We start from the raw sequence: 18,350 nt of genomic DNA, 5'->3' as shown, positions 1-18,350 counted from the left end.
GGCTTAGTTGCTCTGCGGCATGTGGGATCCTCCTGGACCAGAGCTCAAACCCGTGTCCCCTATATTGGCAGGTGGATTCTCAACCACTGCACCACCAGGGAAGTCCGATAAATGAGTTTAGTTTGATTCTTTTGCATGTGCCTGTCCAATTTTCCCCACACTATTTATTGAAGAGGCTGTCTTTTCCCCATTGTATATTTTTGCCTCCTTTGTCATAGATTAATTGACCATATAAACATGGGTTTATTTCTGGGATCTCAATTTTGTTCCATTGATTTATGTGTCTGTTTTTGTGCCAGTACCATATTGTTTTGATTACTGCAGCTTTGCAGCATAGTTTGATATCAGGGAGCATAATACCTCCAGCTTTGTTCTTCTTTCTCAAGATTGCTTTAGCTGTTGGGGGTCTTTTGTGTTTCCATACAAATTTTAATATTATTTGTTCTAGTTCTGTGAAGAATGCCTTTGATATTTTGATAGAGATTGCATTGAATCTGTTGATTGCCTGGGGAAGTATGGTCATTTTAACAATATTAATTCTTTCAATCTATGAGTATGATATATCCTTCCATTGTTTGTGCCACCTTCATTTTCTTTCATCAATGTCTTATAGTTTTCACAGTATAAGTCTTTAACCTCTTTGGTTAGACTTATTCCTAGGTATTTTATTCTTCTTGATGCCATTGTAAATGGGATTGTTTCCTTAGTTTCTCTTTCTGATAGTTTGTTATTAGTGTGTAGACATGCAGCATATTTTTGTATTAATTTTGTATCCTACAACTTTACTGAATTTCTTTATTAGTTCTAGTAGTTTTTTGGTAGCATCTTAAGGGTTTTCTATATATGTAGTATCATGTCATCTGCAAACAGTCAAGTTTTACTTCTTCCTTTCCAATTTGGATTTTTTTACTTCTTGTCTAATTGCTGTGGCTAGGACTTCCAATACTATGTTGAATAACAGTGGCAAGAGTGGGCATCCTTGTCTTGTTCCTGATCTTAGAGGAAATGCTTTCAGCTTTTCATCAAGTTTGCTTTGGGTTTGTCACTTTTGGCCCTCCATATTCACTTTGTTGAGGTTTTTGTAATAAACAGATGTTGAATGTCAAAAACTTTTTCTGCATTATTGAAAAGATCATATGATTTTTATTCTACAATTTGTTAATGTGGTGTATCACATCAATTGATTTGTGCATATTGAACCATCTTTGTATCCCTGGGATAAGTCCCACTTGATCATGGTATCAAGGTGATGCTGGCCTTGTAGAATGAGTTCAGAAGTGTTCCTTCCTTGAGGAACCAAGATGGCGGAGTAGAAGGACATGCTCTTACTCCCTCTTGCGAGAACACCAGAATAACAGCTAGCTGATGGACAGTCTTCGACAGGAAGACACTGGAATTCACCAAAAAAATAACCCATGTACAAAGACAAAGGAGAAGCCACAATGAGATGGTAGGAGAGGCACAGTCACAGTAAAATTAAATCCCATAACTGCTGGGTGGGTGACTCACCCACTGGAGAACCACAGAAGTCCAGCCACTGGCATGAAGATTCTGAGCCCCAAGTCACGCTTCTCAACATGGGGGTCCGGCAGCGGGAGGAGGAATTCCTAAAGAATCAGACTTTGAAGCCTAGTGGGAATTGATTGCATTACTTCGACAGGATTGGGGGAAACAGAGACTCCACTCTTGGAGGGCACACACAAAGTAGCGTGTGCATCGGGACCCAGGGGAAGGAGCAGTGACCCCAGGGGAGACAGAACCAGACCTACCTGCTAGTGTTGGAGGGTTTCCTGCAGAGGCGGGGGGTGGCAGTGGCTCACTGTGGGGACAAGGACACTGGCAACAAAGTTCTGGGAGATACTCCTTGGTGTGAGCCCTCCCAGAGTCTGTCATTAGCCCCACCAAAGAGCCCAGGTGGGCTCCAGTGTTGGGTTGCCTCAGGCCAAATAACCAACAGGGAGGAAACCCAGCCCCACCCATCAACAGTCAAGTGGATTAAAGTTTTACTGAGTTCTGCCCACCAAAGCAACAGCCAGCTCAACCCACCACCAGTCCCTCCCATCAGGAAACTTACACAAGCCTCTTAGATAGCCTTATCCACCAGAGGGCAGACAGCAGAAGCAAGAAGAACTACAATCTGGCAGCCTGGAACAAAAACCACATTCACAGAAAGACAGACAAGGTGAAAAGGCAAAGAGCTATGTACCAGATGAAGGAACAAGATAAAACCCCAGAAAGACAACTAAATGAAGTGGAGATAGACAACCTTCCAGAAAAAGAATTCAGAATAATGATAGTGAAGATGATCCAGGACCTCAGAAAAAGAATGGAGGCAAAGATCAAGAAGATGCAAGAAATGTTTAACAAAGAACAGATGAACAATACAATAACTGAGATGAAAACTACACTAGAAGGAATCAATAGCAGAATAATTGAGGCAGAAGAGTGGATAAGTGACCTGAAAGACAGAATGATGGAATTCACTGCTCCAGAACAGAATAAAGAAAAAAGAATGAAAAGAAATGAAGATAGACTAAGAGACCTCTGGGACAACATTAAACTCAACAACATTCGCATTATAGGGGTCCCAGAAGGAGAAAAGAGAGAGCAAGGACCCGAGAAAATATTTGAAGAGATTAGAGTCGAAAACTTCACTAACATAGGAAAGGAAATAGCCACCCAAGTCCAGGAAGCACAGAGTCCCAGGCAGGCTAAACCCAAGGAGAAACATGCCGAGACGAATGGTAATCAAACTGCCAAAAATTAAAGACAAAGAAAAATTACTGAAAGCACCAAGGGAAAAATGACAAATAACATACAGGGGACCTCCCATAAGGTTAACAGCTGATTTCTCAGCAGGAACTCTACAAGCCAGAAGAGAGTGGCATGACATATTTAAAGTGATGAAATTGAAGAACCTACAACCAGGATTACTCTACCCGGCAAGGATCTCATTCAATTTCGATGGAAAAATCAAAAGCTTTACAGACAAGCAAAAGCTAAGAGAATTCAGCACCACCAAACCAGCTCTACAACAAATGCTAAAGGAACTTCTTTAAGTGGGAAACACAAGAGAAGAAAAAGACCTACAAAAGCAAACCCAAAACAATTAAGAAAATGGGAATAGGAACATACATATCGAACTTACCTTAAAAGTGAATGGATTAAATGCTCCAACCAAAAGACACAGACTTGCTGAATGTTCACAAAAACAAGACCCATATATATGCTGTCTACAAGAGACCTACTTCAGACCCAGGGACACATTCAGACTGAAAGTGAGGGGATGGAAAAAGATATTCCATGCAAATGGAAATCAAATGATAGCTGGAGTAGCAATACTCATAACAGATAAAATAGACTTTAAAATAAAGAATGTTACAAGAGACAAAGAAGGACACTATATAATGATCAAGGGATCAATCCAAGAAGAAGATATAACAATTATAAATATATATGCACCCAACATAGGAGCACCTCAATACATAAGGCAACTGCTAACAGCTATAAAAGAGGAAATCCACAGTAACACAGTAATACTGGGGGTCCTTAAAACCTCACTTACACCAATGGACAAATCATCCAAACAGAAAATTAATAAAGAAACACAAGCTTTAAATGACACAACAGACCGGATAGAATTAATTGATATTTATAGGATGTTCCATCCAAAACAGCAGATTATACTTTCTTCTCAAGTGTCCATGGAACATTCTCCAGGAGGGGTCACATCTTGGGTCACAAATCAAGCGTCTGTAAATTTAAGAAAATTGAAATCATATCAAGCATCTTTTCTGACCACAACACTATGAGATTAGAAATGAATTACAGGGAAAAAATGTAAAAAACACAAACACCTGGAGGCTAAACAATGTGTTACTAAATAACCAAGAGATCACTGAAGAAATCAAAGAGGAAATCAAAAAATACCTAGAGACAAATGACAATGAAAACACCACAATCCAAAACCTATGGGATGCAGCAAAAGCAGTTATAAGAGGGAAGTTTACAGCAATACAAGCCTACCTCAAGAAACAAGAAAAATCTCAAATAAACAATCTAACCTTACACCTAAAGGAACTAGAGAAAAAAGGACAAACAAAACCCAAAGTTAGCAGAAGGAAAGAAATTAGAAAGATCAGAGCAGAAATAAATGAAATAGAAACAAAGAAAGCAATAGCAAAGATCAATAAAACTAAAAGCTGGTTCTTTAGGAAGATAAACAAAATTGATAAACCATTAGGCAGACTCATCAAGAAAAAGAGGGAGAGGACTCAAATCACTAAAATTAGAAATGAAAAAGGAGAAGTTACAACAGACACCACAGAAATACAAAGCATCCTAAGAGACTACTACAAGCAACTCTATGCCAATAAAATGGACAACCTGGAAGAAATGGACAAATTCTTAGAAAGGTATAACCTTCCAAGACTAAACCAGGAAGAAATAGAAAATATGAACAGACCAATCACAAATGATGAAATTGAAACTGTGATTAAAAATCTTCCAACGAACAAAAGTCCAGGAACAGATGGCTTCACAGGTGAATTCTATCAAACATTTAGAGAAGAGCTAACACTCATCCTTCTCAAACTCTTCCAAAACATTGCAGAGGAAGGAACACTCCCAAACTCATTCTACGAGGCCACCATCACCCTGATACCAAAACCAGACGAAGATACTACAAAAAAAGAAAATTATAGACCAATATCACTGATGAATATAGATGCAAAAATCCTCTACAAAATACTAGCAAAGAGAATCCAACAACACATTAAAAGGATCATACACCATAATCATGTGGGATTTATCCCAGGGATGCAAGGATTCTTCAATATACGCAAATCAATCAATGTGATACACCATATTAACAAATTGAAGAATAAAAACCATATGATCATCTCAATAGATGCAGAAAAAGCTTTTGACAAAATCCAACACCCATTTATGATAAAAACTCTGCAGGAAGTGGGCATAGAGGGAACCTACCTCAACATAATAAAGGCCATATACGACAAACCTACAGCAAACATCATTCTCAATGGTGAAAAACTGAAAGCATTTCCTCTAAGATCAGGAACAAGACAAGGATGTCCACTCTCACCACTATGATTCAACATAGTTTTGGAAGTCCTAGCCACGGCAATCAGAGAAGAAAAAGAAATAGAAGGAATACAAATTGGAAAAGAAGAAGTAAAACTGTCACTGTTTGCAGATGACATGCTACTATACATAGAGAATCCTAAAAATGCCACCAGAAAACTACTAGAGCTAACCAATGAATTTGGTAAAGTTGCAGGATACAAAATTAATGCACAGAAATCTCTTGCATTCCTATACACTAATGATGACAAGTCTGAAAGAGAAATTAAGGAAACACTCCCATTTACCATTGCAACAAAAAGAATAAAATACGTAGGAATAAACCTACCTAAGGAGACAAAAGACCTGTATGCAGAAAACTATAAGACACTGATGAAAGAAATACAAACAAATTGGGACATATACCATGTTCTTGGATTGGAAAAATCAATATTGTGAAAATGAATATACTACCCAAAGCAATCTACAGATTCAATGCAATCCCTATCAAATTACCAATGGCACTTTTTATGGAACTAGAACAAAAAATCTTAAAATTTGCATGGAAACACAAAAGACCCCAATTAGCCAAAGCAGTCTTGAGGGAAAAAAGCGGACCTGGAGGAATCAGACTCCCTGACTTCAGACTGTACTACAAAGCTACAGTAATCAGGACAATATGGTACTGTCACAAAAACAGAAACACAGATGAAAGGAACAGGATAGAAAGCCCAGAGATAAACTATGGTCAACTAATCTATGCCAAAGGAGGCAAGGATATACAATGGAGAAAAGACAGTCTCTTCAATAAGTGGTGGTGGGAAAACTGGACAGCTACATGTAAAAGAATGAAATTAGAACACTCCCTAACACCATACACAAAAATAAACTCAAAATGGATTAGAGACCTAAATGTAAGACCAGAGATTATAAAACTCTTTGAGGAAAGCATAGGAAGAACACTCTTTGACGTAAATCACAGCAAGATCTTTTTTGATCCACCTCCTAGAGTAATGGAAATAAAAACAAAAATAAACAAATGGGACCTAATGAAACTTAAAAGCTTTTGCACAGCAAAGGAAACCATAAACAAGACTAAAAGATAACCCTCAGAATGAGAGAAAATATTTGCAAATGAATCAACGTACAAAGGATTAATCTCCAGAGTATATAAACACCTCATGCAGCTCAATATTTAAGAAACAAACAACCCAATCCAAAAATGGGCAGAAGACCTAAATAGACATTTCTTCAAAGAAGACATACAGATGGCCGAGAAGCACGTGAAAAGCTGCTCAACATCACTAATTATTAGAGAAATGCAAATCAAAACTACAATGACGTATCACCTCATACCAGTTAGAATGGGCATCATCAGAAAATGTACAAACAACAAATGCTGGAGAGGGTGTGGAGAAAAGGGAACCCTCTTGCACTGTTGGTGGGAATGTAAATTGATAGAGCCACTATGGAGAACAGTATGGAGGTTCCTTAAAAAACTAAAAATACAATTACCATATTATCCAGCAATCCCACTACTGGGCATATACCCAGAGAAAACCATAATTCAAAAAGACACATGCACCCCAATGTTCATTGCAGCACTATTTACAATAGCCAGGTCATGGAAGCCACCTAAATGCCCATCGACAGATGAATGGATAAAGAAAATGTGGTACATATATACAATGGAATATTACTCAGCCATAAAAAGGAACAAAATTGAGTCATTTGTTGAGACATGGATGGATCTAGAGACTGTCATACAGAGTGAAGTAAGTCAGAAAGAGAAAAACAAATATCTTATATTAACGCATGTATGTGGAACCTAGAAAAATGGTACAGATGAACTAGTTTGCAGGGCAGAAGTTGAGACACAGATGTAGAGAACAAACGTATGGACACCAAGTGGGGGAAAGCCATGGTGGGGTGGGGATGGTGGTGTGCTGAGTTGGGCGATTGGGATTGACATGTATACACTGATGTGTATAAAATTGATCTCTAATAAGAACCTGCTGTATAAAAAAATAAATAAAATTAAAAAGAAATGTTCCTTACTCCACAGATTTTTGGAGTAGCTTGATCGTAATAAGTATCAACTTTTCTTTAAATATTTGGTAGAATTCACCTGTGAAGCCATCTGATCTTGGACTTTTCTTTGTTGGGCATTTTTTATTACCGATTAAATTTCATTAATTGGTCTGTTCATATTTTCTATTTCTTCTGTCATGATTCAGTTTTGGAGATTGTATGTTTCTAGGAATTTATCCATTTCTTCTAGGTTGTCCATTTTATTGGCATCTAATTGTTCGTAGTAATCTCATGATCCTTTGTATTTTGGTGGTGGTTATAACTTTTCTTTCATTTCTGATTTTTTGTTTATTTGGGTCCTCTCTCTCTCTCTTCAAAGGTGGCCCTGCTCACTCCCATTGGTGAGGTTAACCCCAACCCTAGCCCTGCCCTGTTGTGCTTTGATGACGTTTCCACTTCCAGTGATGCACTTCCTGCTGAGTCATTTCTAGCTGATGCAATCTCCACTTCCTGTTGCATCACTTGCTACGCTCCCTCACCACATGACCGCGAATGAAAGAACCAGATAACAGGGAAACTTCAGGGTGAGAGAATATAAGCAGGAAAAGCTGACCATAGTGCACTGCCATGGCAACTTATCACTGTGGTCCCTTCTACGAGGTTATCATCTGCCTGCCTTGTGACATTGAGCAACATCTGTCTGGCATATCTGACAGCATCATATGATGGCTGGACAACACTCCCATTACACTGCCCATGGATACCCTCTGGGACATCCAACAGGTGAACCGGCAGATGGCTGTGCTTGCTCTGATTCTTTATTATTTCTCCATTTCATTTATTTCTGCTCTGATCTTTATTATTTCTTTTCTATCCCCTAACTTTCAGTCTGTGTGTGTCTTTCGATCTGAAGTGAGTCTTTTGTAGGCAGCGTACATTTGGGTTTTGTTTTTGTATTCATTCAGCTACTCTATGTCTTTTGATTGGAGCATTTAGTCCATTTACATTTAATTATTGATAGGTATGTACTTATTGCCATTTTGTTAATTTCTTTTTAAAAGTTTTTTGTTCCTTTCTCTTTCTTTTGCTCTCTTCCCCTGTGATTTGATGACTGTCTGTAGTGTTACGGTTGAATGCCTTTCCTTTTTGTGTGTGTGTATCTATTATTATATATTTATATATATATATGTGATATATATATGTGATTATTTTAAGTTGCTGATCTCTTAAGTTTGAATGCATTCTAATCAGCCTACATTTTCATTCCCCACCTACCACGGTTAATGTTTTTGATGTCATATTTTACATCTTTTTGTTTTGTGTATGTCTTAACTACATATTGTGATATAGATTTTACTACTTTTACCTCACAGCCTTCCTACAGTGCTTTATACATTGTTGACTTACTACCTTCACTGTATGTTTAGCTTTACCAGTGAGATCTTTCCTTTCATAATTTTCATATTTCTAGTTGTATCCTTTTCTTTTTCACCTAGAAAAATTCCTTTAATATTTCTTTTAAAGCCAGTTTAATGGTGCTAAACTCTTTTAGCTTTTGCTTATCTGTAAAACTCTTTATCTCTCCTTCAAATCTAAATGATAACCTTGCTGGGTAGAGAATTTTGGGCTGTAAGTTTTTTCCTTTCATCACTTTGAATATATTGTGTCACTCCCTTCTGGCCTGCAAAGTTTCTTCTGAAAAGCCAGCTGATAATCTTATGGGAATTCCCATGTATGTAACTAGTTGCTTTTCTCTTGCTTTTTAAATATTCTCTCTTTATCTTTAATTTTTGCCATTTTAATTACAGTGTGTCTTGGTGTGGTCCTGTTTGGGTTGATTCTGTTTGAGACTACTCTCTGTGCTTCCTGGACCTAGATGTCTTTTCTTTCCCAGGTTAGGGAAGTTTTCAGCTATTATTTCTTCAAATATTTTCTCTGCCCCTTCCTCTCTCTCTTCTCCTTCTAGGATCCCTATAATGCAAATGTTATTACACTTGATGTTATACCAGAGGTCTCTTAAACTATCCTTATTTTTATTTTAATTCTTTTTTCTGTTCAGCTTTGTAATTTCCACTACTCTGTCTTCTGGTTTATAGTTCCTCTGTACCATCTAATCTACTCTTGATTCCTTCTAGTGTATTTTTAATTTCAGTTATTGTGTTCTTTAGCTGTGTTTGGTTCTTCTTTATATTCTCTGTTTGTTGAAATTCTTACTGTGTTCATACATTCTTCTCCCAAGTTCAGTGAACATCTTTATGATTATTACCTTGAGCCCTTTGTTGGAGAGATTGCTTATCTCCACTTCCTTTAGTTCTTTTTCTGAGGTTATGTCTTGTTCCTTCATTTGTAATATATTCCTCTGTCTCCTCATTTTGCCCAATTCTCTGTGTTTATTTCTATGTGTTAGGTACATCAGTTACATTTTCCAATCTTGGGGAAGTTGCCTTATGTAGGTGATATCCTTTAGGGCCCAGCAACACACTCCCCTCTGGTCACCAGAGCTATATGCTCCAGTGGTGCCCCCTTTGTGGACTGCATGTGTCCTTCTGTTGTGGCAGAGCTGACTACTGTGGGCATGTTGGTAGGTGGAGCTGGCCCCTGGCCAGGCTGGCTGGGAGGCCATTCCTCATGCAGTTGTTGCAAGTCCACTGGAGGGCAGGGTAGGCTTCCCATGTGGTTTGCCACACAACCTGGGGGTTGCAAGGCTGCTGCCGGCCTGCTGGTGGGCAGTGCCGGGTCCCTATGTGGCTTGATGCTTGATTGAATGAATCTACATGTGAATGTAATCAGTGTGGAGCTGAGAAGGGCCTTAGGATGATCCCAAATCATCCTGACCATGCTGTTAAAGGCACTTCCCTTGTCTTGATGCGGTTATTTATCTCCACTTGTGGTTATACTCTCCACCAGGAAAAGGAGAAGCTGTATGTGGAACTAAAGCACATCCTGGCCCGGCAGCCTGGGCCTGAGGCTGCAGAGCAGCTACAGATCTACCGCCACACGCTGCGGGAGAAGACCAAGCAGCTTAAAGTAAGTGCTCCTTTACTGGCTGAAGGACAGACACTCTGGGGAATACCCGTGGACAAGTCTACTGCCTCAGCACAAGGAGCCAGTCTCCCAAATGCTGGCCTCCTTTGATATCAGCTTCTTTAGTGCTCCAGTCCCGGGAGGCACAGGGCAAGCCTTAAAGCTACCCCTCCGCTCCTAAGCTAATAGACTCGCACAAAACAGGGAGATGAACAAGTGGAGAAAGAGCTGGGGAGAGGATGATGGTGATGGGATAGAAATTTGGGGAACAAGGTTTGCATAGATTAACTCAAGATGATTTAGAGGATTCGGATGGTGGGAAAGAACAGAGGGAATATTTTAACACCACTGCCCACTGAAGCAGATCATTGTGTCAGAGCAGGTTTTTACTATTCATTTCACCTGAAATACATGTACACAAAACACAGGCTACTCCCCAGTCCCCAGGAACCTTGCTTCATGACCATCTATGAAATAAGAAGCCATGAAAGGGAAGTAAAATCATTTTAGGATTCTGTTAGCATAAGTTCCCTTCTAAGTGACATAAGAACATTAGCTGGGGAGATGGAATGTTTTAGTATTATATGTGCCTTTTTAAAGTTTTCTCAAAAACTATATGTTCCCACTATATCCTCAGCTTTACCTCCTAAAAAGTACTTAGATATTCTTGGCATGTTAGGGAAGCCTTATACACACACATGCACAGAATGGAGCACATGCCAGCTGAATTCTGGCACTTTCCTGTGCAATGATGGTAATAATCATTGCCTTTCTGCCTGGGGTAAAATAGATGCCACGCTACTAATATAGTACTAATCCTTTCACAAATACAATGTTGTAAAATCGCATCCTTTTACTTAAAAAAGGCAGACGAAACAGAAATGTAATGAGAGCATTAATTTTCAACTTATCACTGTTAAGCATTCATTTTACGAGTATCCTGAGACATAATTTGAGTTTTGCAGGAGGCATAATCTTTGGATTATTTTCATCCCTTTAAACAATTGAATATATCAAATAAAATAAAAATTTATTTTCTCAGGGGTGGGTGTAAATTAGAAAAGCACATGTCTTTACACTACTCTCAGATAGGCATACTTAGCACTGGATTGTATTCAGTGGTTCATAGGAGACTTTTGTTACTTTAAGCGTTTATCTGAGGGTATCCAGATTTTTGCTCTGAATGACATGTGACCCCTGGTGGAAGATTCAGGGGTGGATAATACCAAGCCTGTCCACCAGTTTGTCCTCATTATCTGAGCTGTTTTAGGAAATTCCACATTCATCGTTTGGAAACAAGGTCTTTGTTCCTAAGAGTTTAACTATTTTTTTTTTTACATTTTTATTGGACTAAAATTGCTTTACAATGGTGTGTTAATTTCTGCTGTATAACAAAGTGAATCAGCTATACATATACATACATCCCCGTATCCCCTCCCTCTTGCTTCTCGCTCCCACCCTCCCTATCCCACCCCTCTAGGTGGTCACAAAGCACCGAGCTGATCTCCCTGTGCTATGCAGTTGCTTCCCACTAGCTATCTGTTTTACGTTTGGTAGTGTATATATGTCAGTGCTACTCTCTCGCTTCATCCCAGCTTAACCTTCCCCCTCCCGTGTCCTCAAGTCCATTCTCTACGTCTGCATCTTTATTCCTGTCCTGCCCCTAGGTTCATCAGAACCTTTTTTTTTAATTTTTAATTTTTTTTAGATTCCATATATATGTGTTAGCATAGGTATTTGTTTTTCTCTTTCTGACTTACTTCACTCTGTATGACAGACTCTAGGTCCATCCACCTCACTACAAATAACTCAATTTTGTTTCTTTTTATGGCTGAAGACAGTTTTTCTTCCAACATGAAAAGCATATTCTTTAGCTCATGATAATATCGTCAGAATCCTTTTCACAGCAGTTAAGTGGAAAGAGTTCAGAAGCAGATGAACACTCGAAAGATAAAGATCCGCCTTTTATGCAAATTTTTTAAAAATGCAGAACTAGATGAAAAACAAATCAAATCTATTGCATGCCCTTTAGGACAGTAGCCTCCCTTTTTTCCCCTTGGTTTTTGTTGGGGGTACCCCTCGCTTTAGTGTGCTCTACACATCCGTTTAGGTGAGTAAATTCCCTCTTTCCCTGTCCAGCCTGAAACCAGTAGCATCTACTGAACACAACAGTGCAAGAGGCAGGTAGTTAGGCTTCCTATTAGAGCCCCTCGCATGCAGTACACTCTCCCTGCAGATGTCATAGCCCCCTGCTTCTTAGAGGTAAGTCCCAGTGCTGGGATAAAGGGAGAACCTGTGAATAGTCCCAAAGGGCACAGTAAAGAGGTGATTGACATTCAGCAGAACAACAACCTTGGAAAACATAAATTGAATACCTACTGAGTGGTGGTGGGGGCAGGATGGTTCTGAGTAATTTTTACAATAATCCTCAGATGAATCACGCTCCCTTGCAATGACTTTTCTGAATGCTTTATTAAAAAAAGGCTTTAAAAGCAATTTTATGCTGTATGTCTGGGAGTTTTTCGGTTTCTACTCACAGTATTCTTGAACCACATTACACCATTCATATGTGAGCCTGTTTGCATGTGCCTGATAGTTCTCCTTTAAAGAAGGGAAATAAGGGTTTCCCTGGTGGCGCAGTGGTTGAGAGTCCGCCTGCCGATGCAGGGGACACAGGTTCGTGCCCTGGTCTGGGAAGATCACACATGCCGCGGAGCGGCTAGGCCCGTGAGCCATGGCTGCTGAGCCTGTGCATCCGGAGCCTGTGCTCCGCAACGGGAGAGGCCACAACAGTGAGAGGCCCGCGTAACACAAAAAAAAAAAAAAAAAAAAAAGAGAAATGAGGTTCCATTGTTTGCCACTGGATTATGAGCCTTCAGACCTCCATCAGATTTTTACCCAGATACAGACCTTGAACTGGTAGAAGTGTGCGGATTAACTGTTAAACCTGGGCATGGTTTTGTATCTCTACCCTCACTGAGGTAAGTGGCCGCAGATTAAAAAGATTTTTCAGAAAAGGATATTGTCTCACCGCATATCTTCTGTTAATGCTGCTTTATTTGTCACGCTAGGTTTTGTCTTCAGAACTGAATATGTATGAATCACAGAGCCAGGAATATAAGTATGAGATCGAGAAACTTAGCAATGAACTGCTGAACTTAAAGAAGAAATACCTTGCTCAGAAACGTAAAGAATACATTCAGAAGTAAGAATTAGTCAAATGTTCTAGTTCTGTTGTGCCTGTTAACTCCTGATAAGAAAATAATTGAAGACAGTCATAGAGTCACAGACTTCACTGGGGTAAACTAAGTCAAGGGTGAGCAAATTACTTTCTACAGGTCCCTCAGTGGGCTGGTGTTAGAGCAAGATGGGCATCTCCTTTGATACTGAGACCCCTCCTTAGGACCCTAACAAGGATTCATTAATATCAGCTCACTGGTAGACCTCGTGTGGCGCAGAGGAAACCTAGTGTGATTTTTTTCCCCACACTGTTCTCACAGTTTGGAGATAATCATTCCGTAACTGTGTCTGCAAAGGAGGTTCACGATTAGCCTGGTATGGGCTGAAGCATATTCACATTTAAAACCACTGTAATTATGAGCAGTTCACAAGTAATTTTCACCTATGTTTTAGATAAACGGTCTCTGAACCATTTCTGTGTCTAGTACCTGACTTCAGTATCTGCTGTAGGGTATCAGCATGAGCATTCTTCTAGGAGATGATAATGCAGATATCAGGTGAATATTTTGGGTTTCAGGATGCCTACATGTTGAAGAGTAAATGTTCTCTTCACTTTGTTATTGTTTGCCTAATCCTGGCGTGAGTGAGTGGGCCCAGATGAATCAGCAGGTTTGAACCTTGGCTGTGTGCATTGCCCAAATCATCTTGTTCATTCTGTAGAGGCTCACATTGTGAGATGAAAGTGAGGCTTGGTATTTCATCCACATGGGCGTTTCAAGGACATGGTGAAACAGGGTTTGAACGCATCCACCAATAATCCATTAGTGGCAAACAGCTACTTAACATAACTGGATGCGAATTCATTTGCCAGTAAAAATCTATCCTTTTTGTAAATCAGAATATTCCCCCATTCCACATTTAGATGCCAGTTCCTTGGTAGACTAAAATATTGCTAAAAACTATAGCTAATTTAGATTGGTCTGGCTTAATGTGTGGGTCTAGCAACTATCTGATGCAGAATCACTGGTGAGATTTATTAAACATGCAGGTTCCTAGGCCCCATTTCCAGATATTTGGATTCAGAAGGTTCCGGATGAGCCTCAAAAATCTTCAGTCTAATTGCTCTCTAGGTGAATTCCATGCGCACTGATGTTTGAGAACCACTGATGTTAATGATGAATTGAATGAATGTTGGAGTAGAAACACTGTAGTTTTCTTTTAGGACACCAAAGTTGTGCTTATCAAATGTCATGTCTAGTTTCCACGTGAGGCAGTTGTCTAGCTCTGTGACCTTCAAACTTTCTGAGTATGCACCCTTATCAGTAAAACATTTTTGAACTTGCAGCCCCCCTAATATATATGCATGTAGTTTTTAAAATTAAAAAAATACTATTTTGGAATAGTTTTTTACCTCCAATATATTTTAATTTATAAAGTACACACAAATACTATTGTCACTTTGTGAGTAATTATTAGTAAAGAAAGATTTTTAATTTTCAAAGATAAAATATTGAATCTCTAATATCTTCTTGCCCCTTGCCAACAGGTCATCCCACTCATCTTGTAGAGTTCACACACTCCATTCTGGAGACCAGTGGTCCAGTTGAAACAGTTATAAACAGCTTTCTTGGCTAAACAGTTAATTGCCTTCCTAGAGCTAATTAACTCCCCTGCCTTGGCCCTGGGATTTGACCTAGTTTCCATTGACCTTATTGATCCCCCGGCCAGGCACACACACATTTTTTGGACACAGGGAGCATGCTGACAGAGGGACACCCCTCTGATAGCTCATTCCCTCCCAATGGCCCATCCACTAGAATTGCGCTGCCCCCCGGCAATATGCCACTTGTGGCTATTTAAATTAAAGTGAATTGCAATTCAACCCAATTAGAAATTTAGTTCCTTAATTGCACTAGTCACATTTCACCTACTTAGTAACCATATGTGGCTAGTGGATGCCGCATTGGGCAGCTCAGATACAGAGCTTTTCCACCATCATAGAAAGTTCTATCAGATAGCACTGCTCTAGACTCTGCCTTTGCCTTGAATCCTCATTCCTTGTGGCCAATCTGACCTGGCTAGGGCATCATTGGGTCATTCCATTTAGTTGGGATCCATAAACTGGAAGGAGACAGAGAGTTATGAGTTCATGGGAGAACAGGGAAAAAAAAAAAAAAAGATTAAGGAGCTGAAGGAAAATATGCCCAGGCAAGAACAAAAGTGCTGAGATGGTTTAGACTGGAAGGAAGAAGGCTGAAGGGAGTCATTAAGATGGTCTGTAAATACATTAAAAAGATCGTATAAAGGAGACATTATTCCCATTAGTCAACTTAGATCAGGCCAGAAGCATTAAGCTTAAGTTCCTTCGGAGAGGAAATTTTAGGTTATTTAAGGTGACAGAGGGCAGGGGGAGGGGGGCACTGCCTGCAGCTAGCAACAGTCAGGAGGTAGACAAATTGTCAGAGTACTTGAAGGAACCTTCTTTGCTGGACCCACTCAAGGCTAAAGCTTTTGTCCTATTTATGGAGGACAGCTTTTTATAATAATGAAATCAATTCTGCTAAGGGACAGCTGGATTGATTAACAAATTCTCTGCAGGTTCTTTTCAAATGGAATAATTTAGAATAATCTCTGTGGCTATTCTCCTCACACATACTCTTTATAAAATAGCAACTCATATCATTTTTACCTTTTTGCCTTTTTTTTTTCACTTTTCTCAAACCCTGTTTTTATCATGCTCCAGTCCTGACCTGCACCCCTACCCACCTGCCCTTGACTCCCCTACTCTGGACCTCCAGGCTGGTCTAGAGTCTGCAGTACAGTTCAGATTCTTTTGCAAAAGGTAGAATTCTCTTCCCTGAAGTAAATCACTTCTATTAGCCAAATCTAATTGGTTTTAGTCTTAGTAGTTTGCTCAGTTTTTATTTTTATTTTTATTTTTTTTTGCGGTAGGCGGGCCTCTCACTGTTGTGGCCTCTCCCCTTGCAGAGCACAGGCTCCGGATGCGCAGGCCCAGCAGCCATGGCTCACGGGCCTAGCCGCTCTGCGGCATGTGGGATCTTCCCAGACCGGGGCATGAACCCGTGTCCCCTGCATCGGCAGGCGGACTCTCAACCACTGCGCCACCAGGGAAGCCCAGTTTTTATTTTTAAAAAGGGACTCCAAAGATGTTTTCCATAAGACCCCTAATTATTCAATAGGTAATTTGTATAAATTTAAGATACCTCTGCAGGAAACCTGAATGTGTGTGTGTGTGTGTGTGTGGGTGGGTGGGTATTTAAAGAAGATCTGAATAGAAGATACATTGTAGATTTTAGATTAGGACTTCCTTTATCTATTGCCAAATGTACTCTCTTATTTATCTTTCCCAGCTTTTCTCATATCTTAAACTATTTCTAATAATAACTGCTGCTCATCTAAAGTTATAGGAAAATTTGTATTTTATAAATGTCCAAGTTTGATGAAGATACCTTGTGTGTGTGATAAATATTTATGTTTCCACTGAAACTTTGGATTTTAAAAGTTGATAAATGATGAATTAGTCATTATAATTGAGCCAAGAGAAAGATTCTTCTGACTGATCTTTAGAACTAAACAAATGCTTTATAAAATAGGAAGATGATTACAAGTCAGGAACCTCCAGTCCACAGGGTCTGAGCTATTATGAGGCCTTCTGTCCGTATTTAGATCAACATTAGGAAAGCACATTTTTTTTTTTTTTTTTGTTTTTTTTATCCATTTTTTTTTAAGTTTATTTATTTATTTTTTTAATTAGTTTCTGCTTTATAACAAAGTGAATCAGTCATACATATACATCTGTTCCCACATCCCTTCCCTCATGCATCTCCCTCCCTCCCACCCTCCCCATCCCACCCCTCCAGGCGGTCACAAAGCACCGAGCTGATCTCCCTGTGCTCTGCGGCTGCTTCCCACTATCTATCTACCTGACGTTTGGTAGTGTATACACGTCCATGCCTCTCTTTCGCCTTGTCACAGCCCACCCTTCCCCCTCCCCATATCCTCAAGTCCATTCTCAAGTAGGTCTGCGTCTTCATTCCCGTTTTGCCCCTAGGTTCTTCATGACATTTTTTTTTTAAATTCCGTATATATGTGTTAGCATACGGTATTTGTCTTTCTCTTTCTGACTAACTTCACTCTGTATGACAGACTCTAGGTCTATCCACCTCATTACAAATAGCTCAGTTTCGTTTCTTTTTATGGCTGAGTAATATTCCATTGTATATATGTGCCACATCTTCTTTATCCATTCATCCGATGATGGACACTTAGGTTGTTTCCAGCTCCGGGCTATTGTGAATAGGAAAGCACATTTAATTGTGTCTTTCCCTAATTCTATGTGTTATCAGTAACACCTAATTAGATTTAAACCACCACCTTGTCTCAAACTGGAAGCTTTGATCAAAGCAGTTTTCAGTGGCTAATTCACCCTAAGAACTATCAAACATAGAAGAGGAAAAAGGTGGTAAGGAAGTTAACTTTCACCTCCTCTCTTATAGGAACAAGGACAGAATAGGAATGGAGAATGCCTTCCCAATAGCCAAACTAACTGGCCCTCGTTTTACGGGGGGTGGATTTTCCCTCAGCAAGTCATCCAAGATGAAGTCCCAACTCCAAGCTGCTGGCTGGCTCCAGCTGAACAGCTCATGAAATTCACTCTGGAACATTTTGGAGGAATCTGTTTGAAATCCCTTGGCTCACAGACATTTAGGGAAATCAGTCCTCAGATTCCAGGATGGAAAGAAACGCAGAACTATTATAGTCATGTACATACAAGAGTGATGATGTTCTACATAGTCCACATGGATATTAACAGAGTGTATATCTGTTAATATATATATATAACAGTATATCTGTTCAATTAGGCCAACCCATTCCATGAAGCAGATCTTTTGTTACTACCACATTGATTTATTTTGAAATGCACCCCATCTAGATACTCTGTATGAATGAAAGTTTGGATCCTAATGTCTCTATTATAGACATTGGTGCATAGGTTTTATATTTTTAAAAAA

General features: G+C 39.5%; 1 protein-coding gene across 1 annotated transcript in view; it reads left to right on the top strand.

The window, feature by feature from the left end:
- Positions 1–18,049, top strand: part of CFAP58 (cilia and flagella associated protein 58) — a 112,354-nt gene extending 94,305 nt beyond the window's left edge. Inside the window, exons 16-18 of the mRNA XM_081252928.1 lie at positions 10,021–10,140; positions 13,209–13,342; positions 17,835–18,049. Coding sequence (XP_081109054.1) covers positions 10,021–10,140; positions 13,209–13,342; positions 17,835–17,985 — 405 coding nt within the window. The 3' untranslated portion in view covers positions 17,986–18,049. The remainder of the gene's footprint in view (positions 1–10,020; positions 10,141–13,208; positions 13,343–17,834) is intronic.
- The last annotated feature ends 301 nt before the right edge of the window (positions 18,050–18,350 follow it).

Source organism: Mesoplodon bidens (genome assembly GCF_964165515.1).
Source record: "Mesoplodon bidens genome assembly, chromosome: 1".
Taxonomy (NCBI): Eukaryota; Metazoa; Chordata; class Mammalia; order Artiodactyla; family Ziphiidae; genus Mesoplodon; species Mesoplodon bidens.
This window is presented reverse-complemented; position numbering and strand designations above follow the sequence as displayed.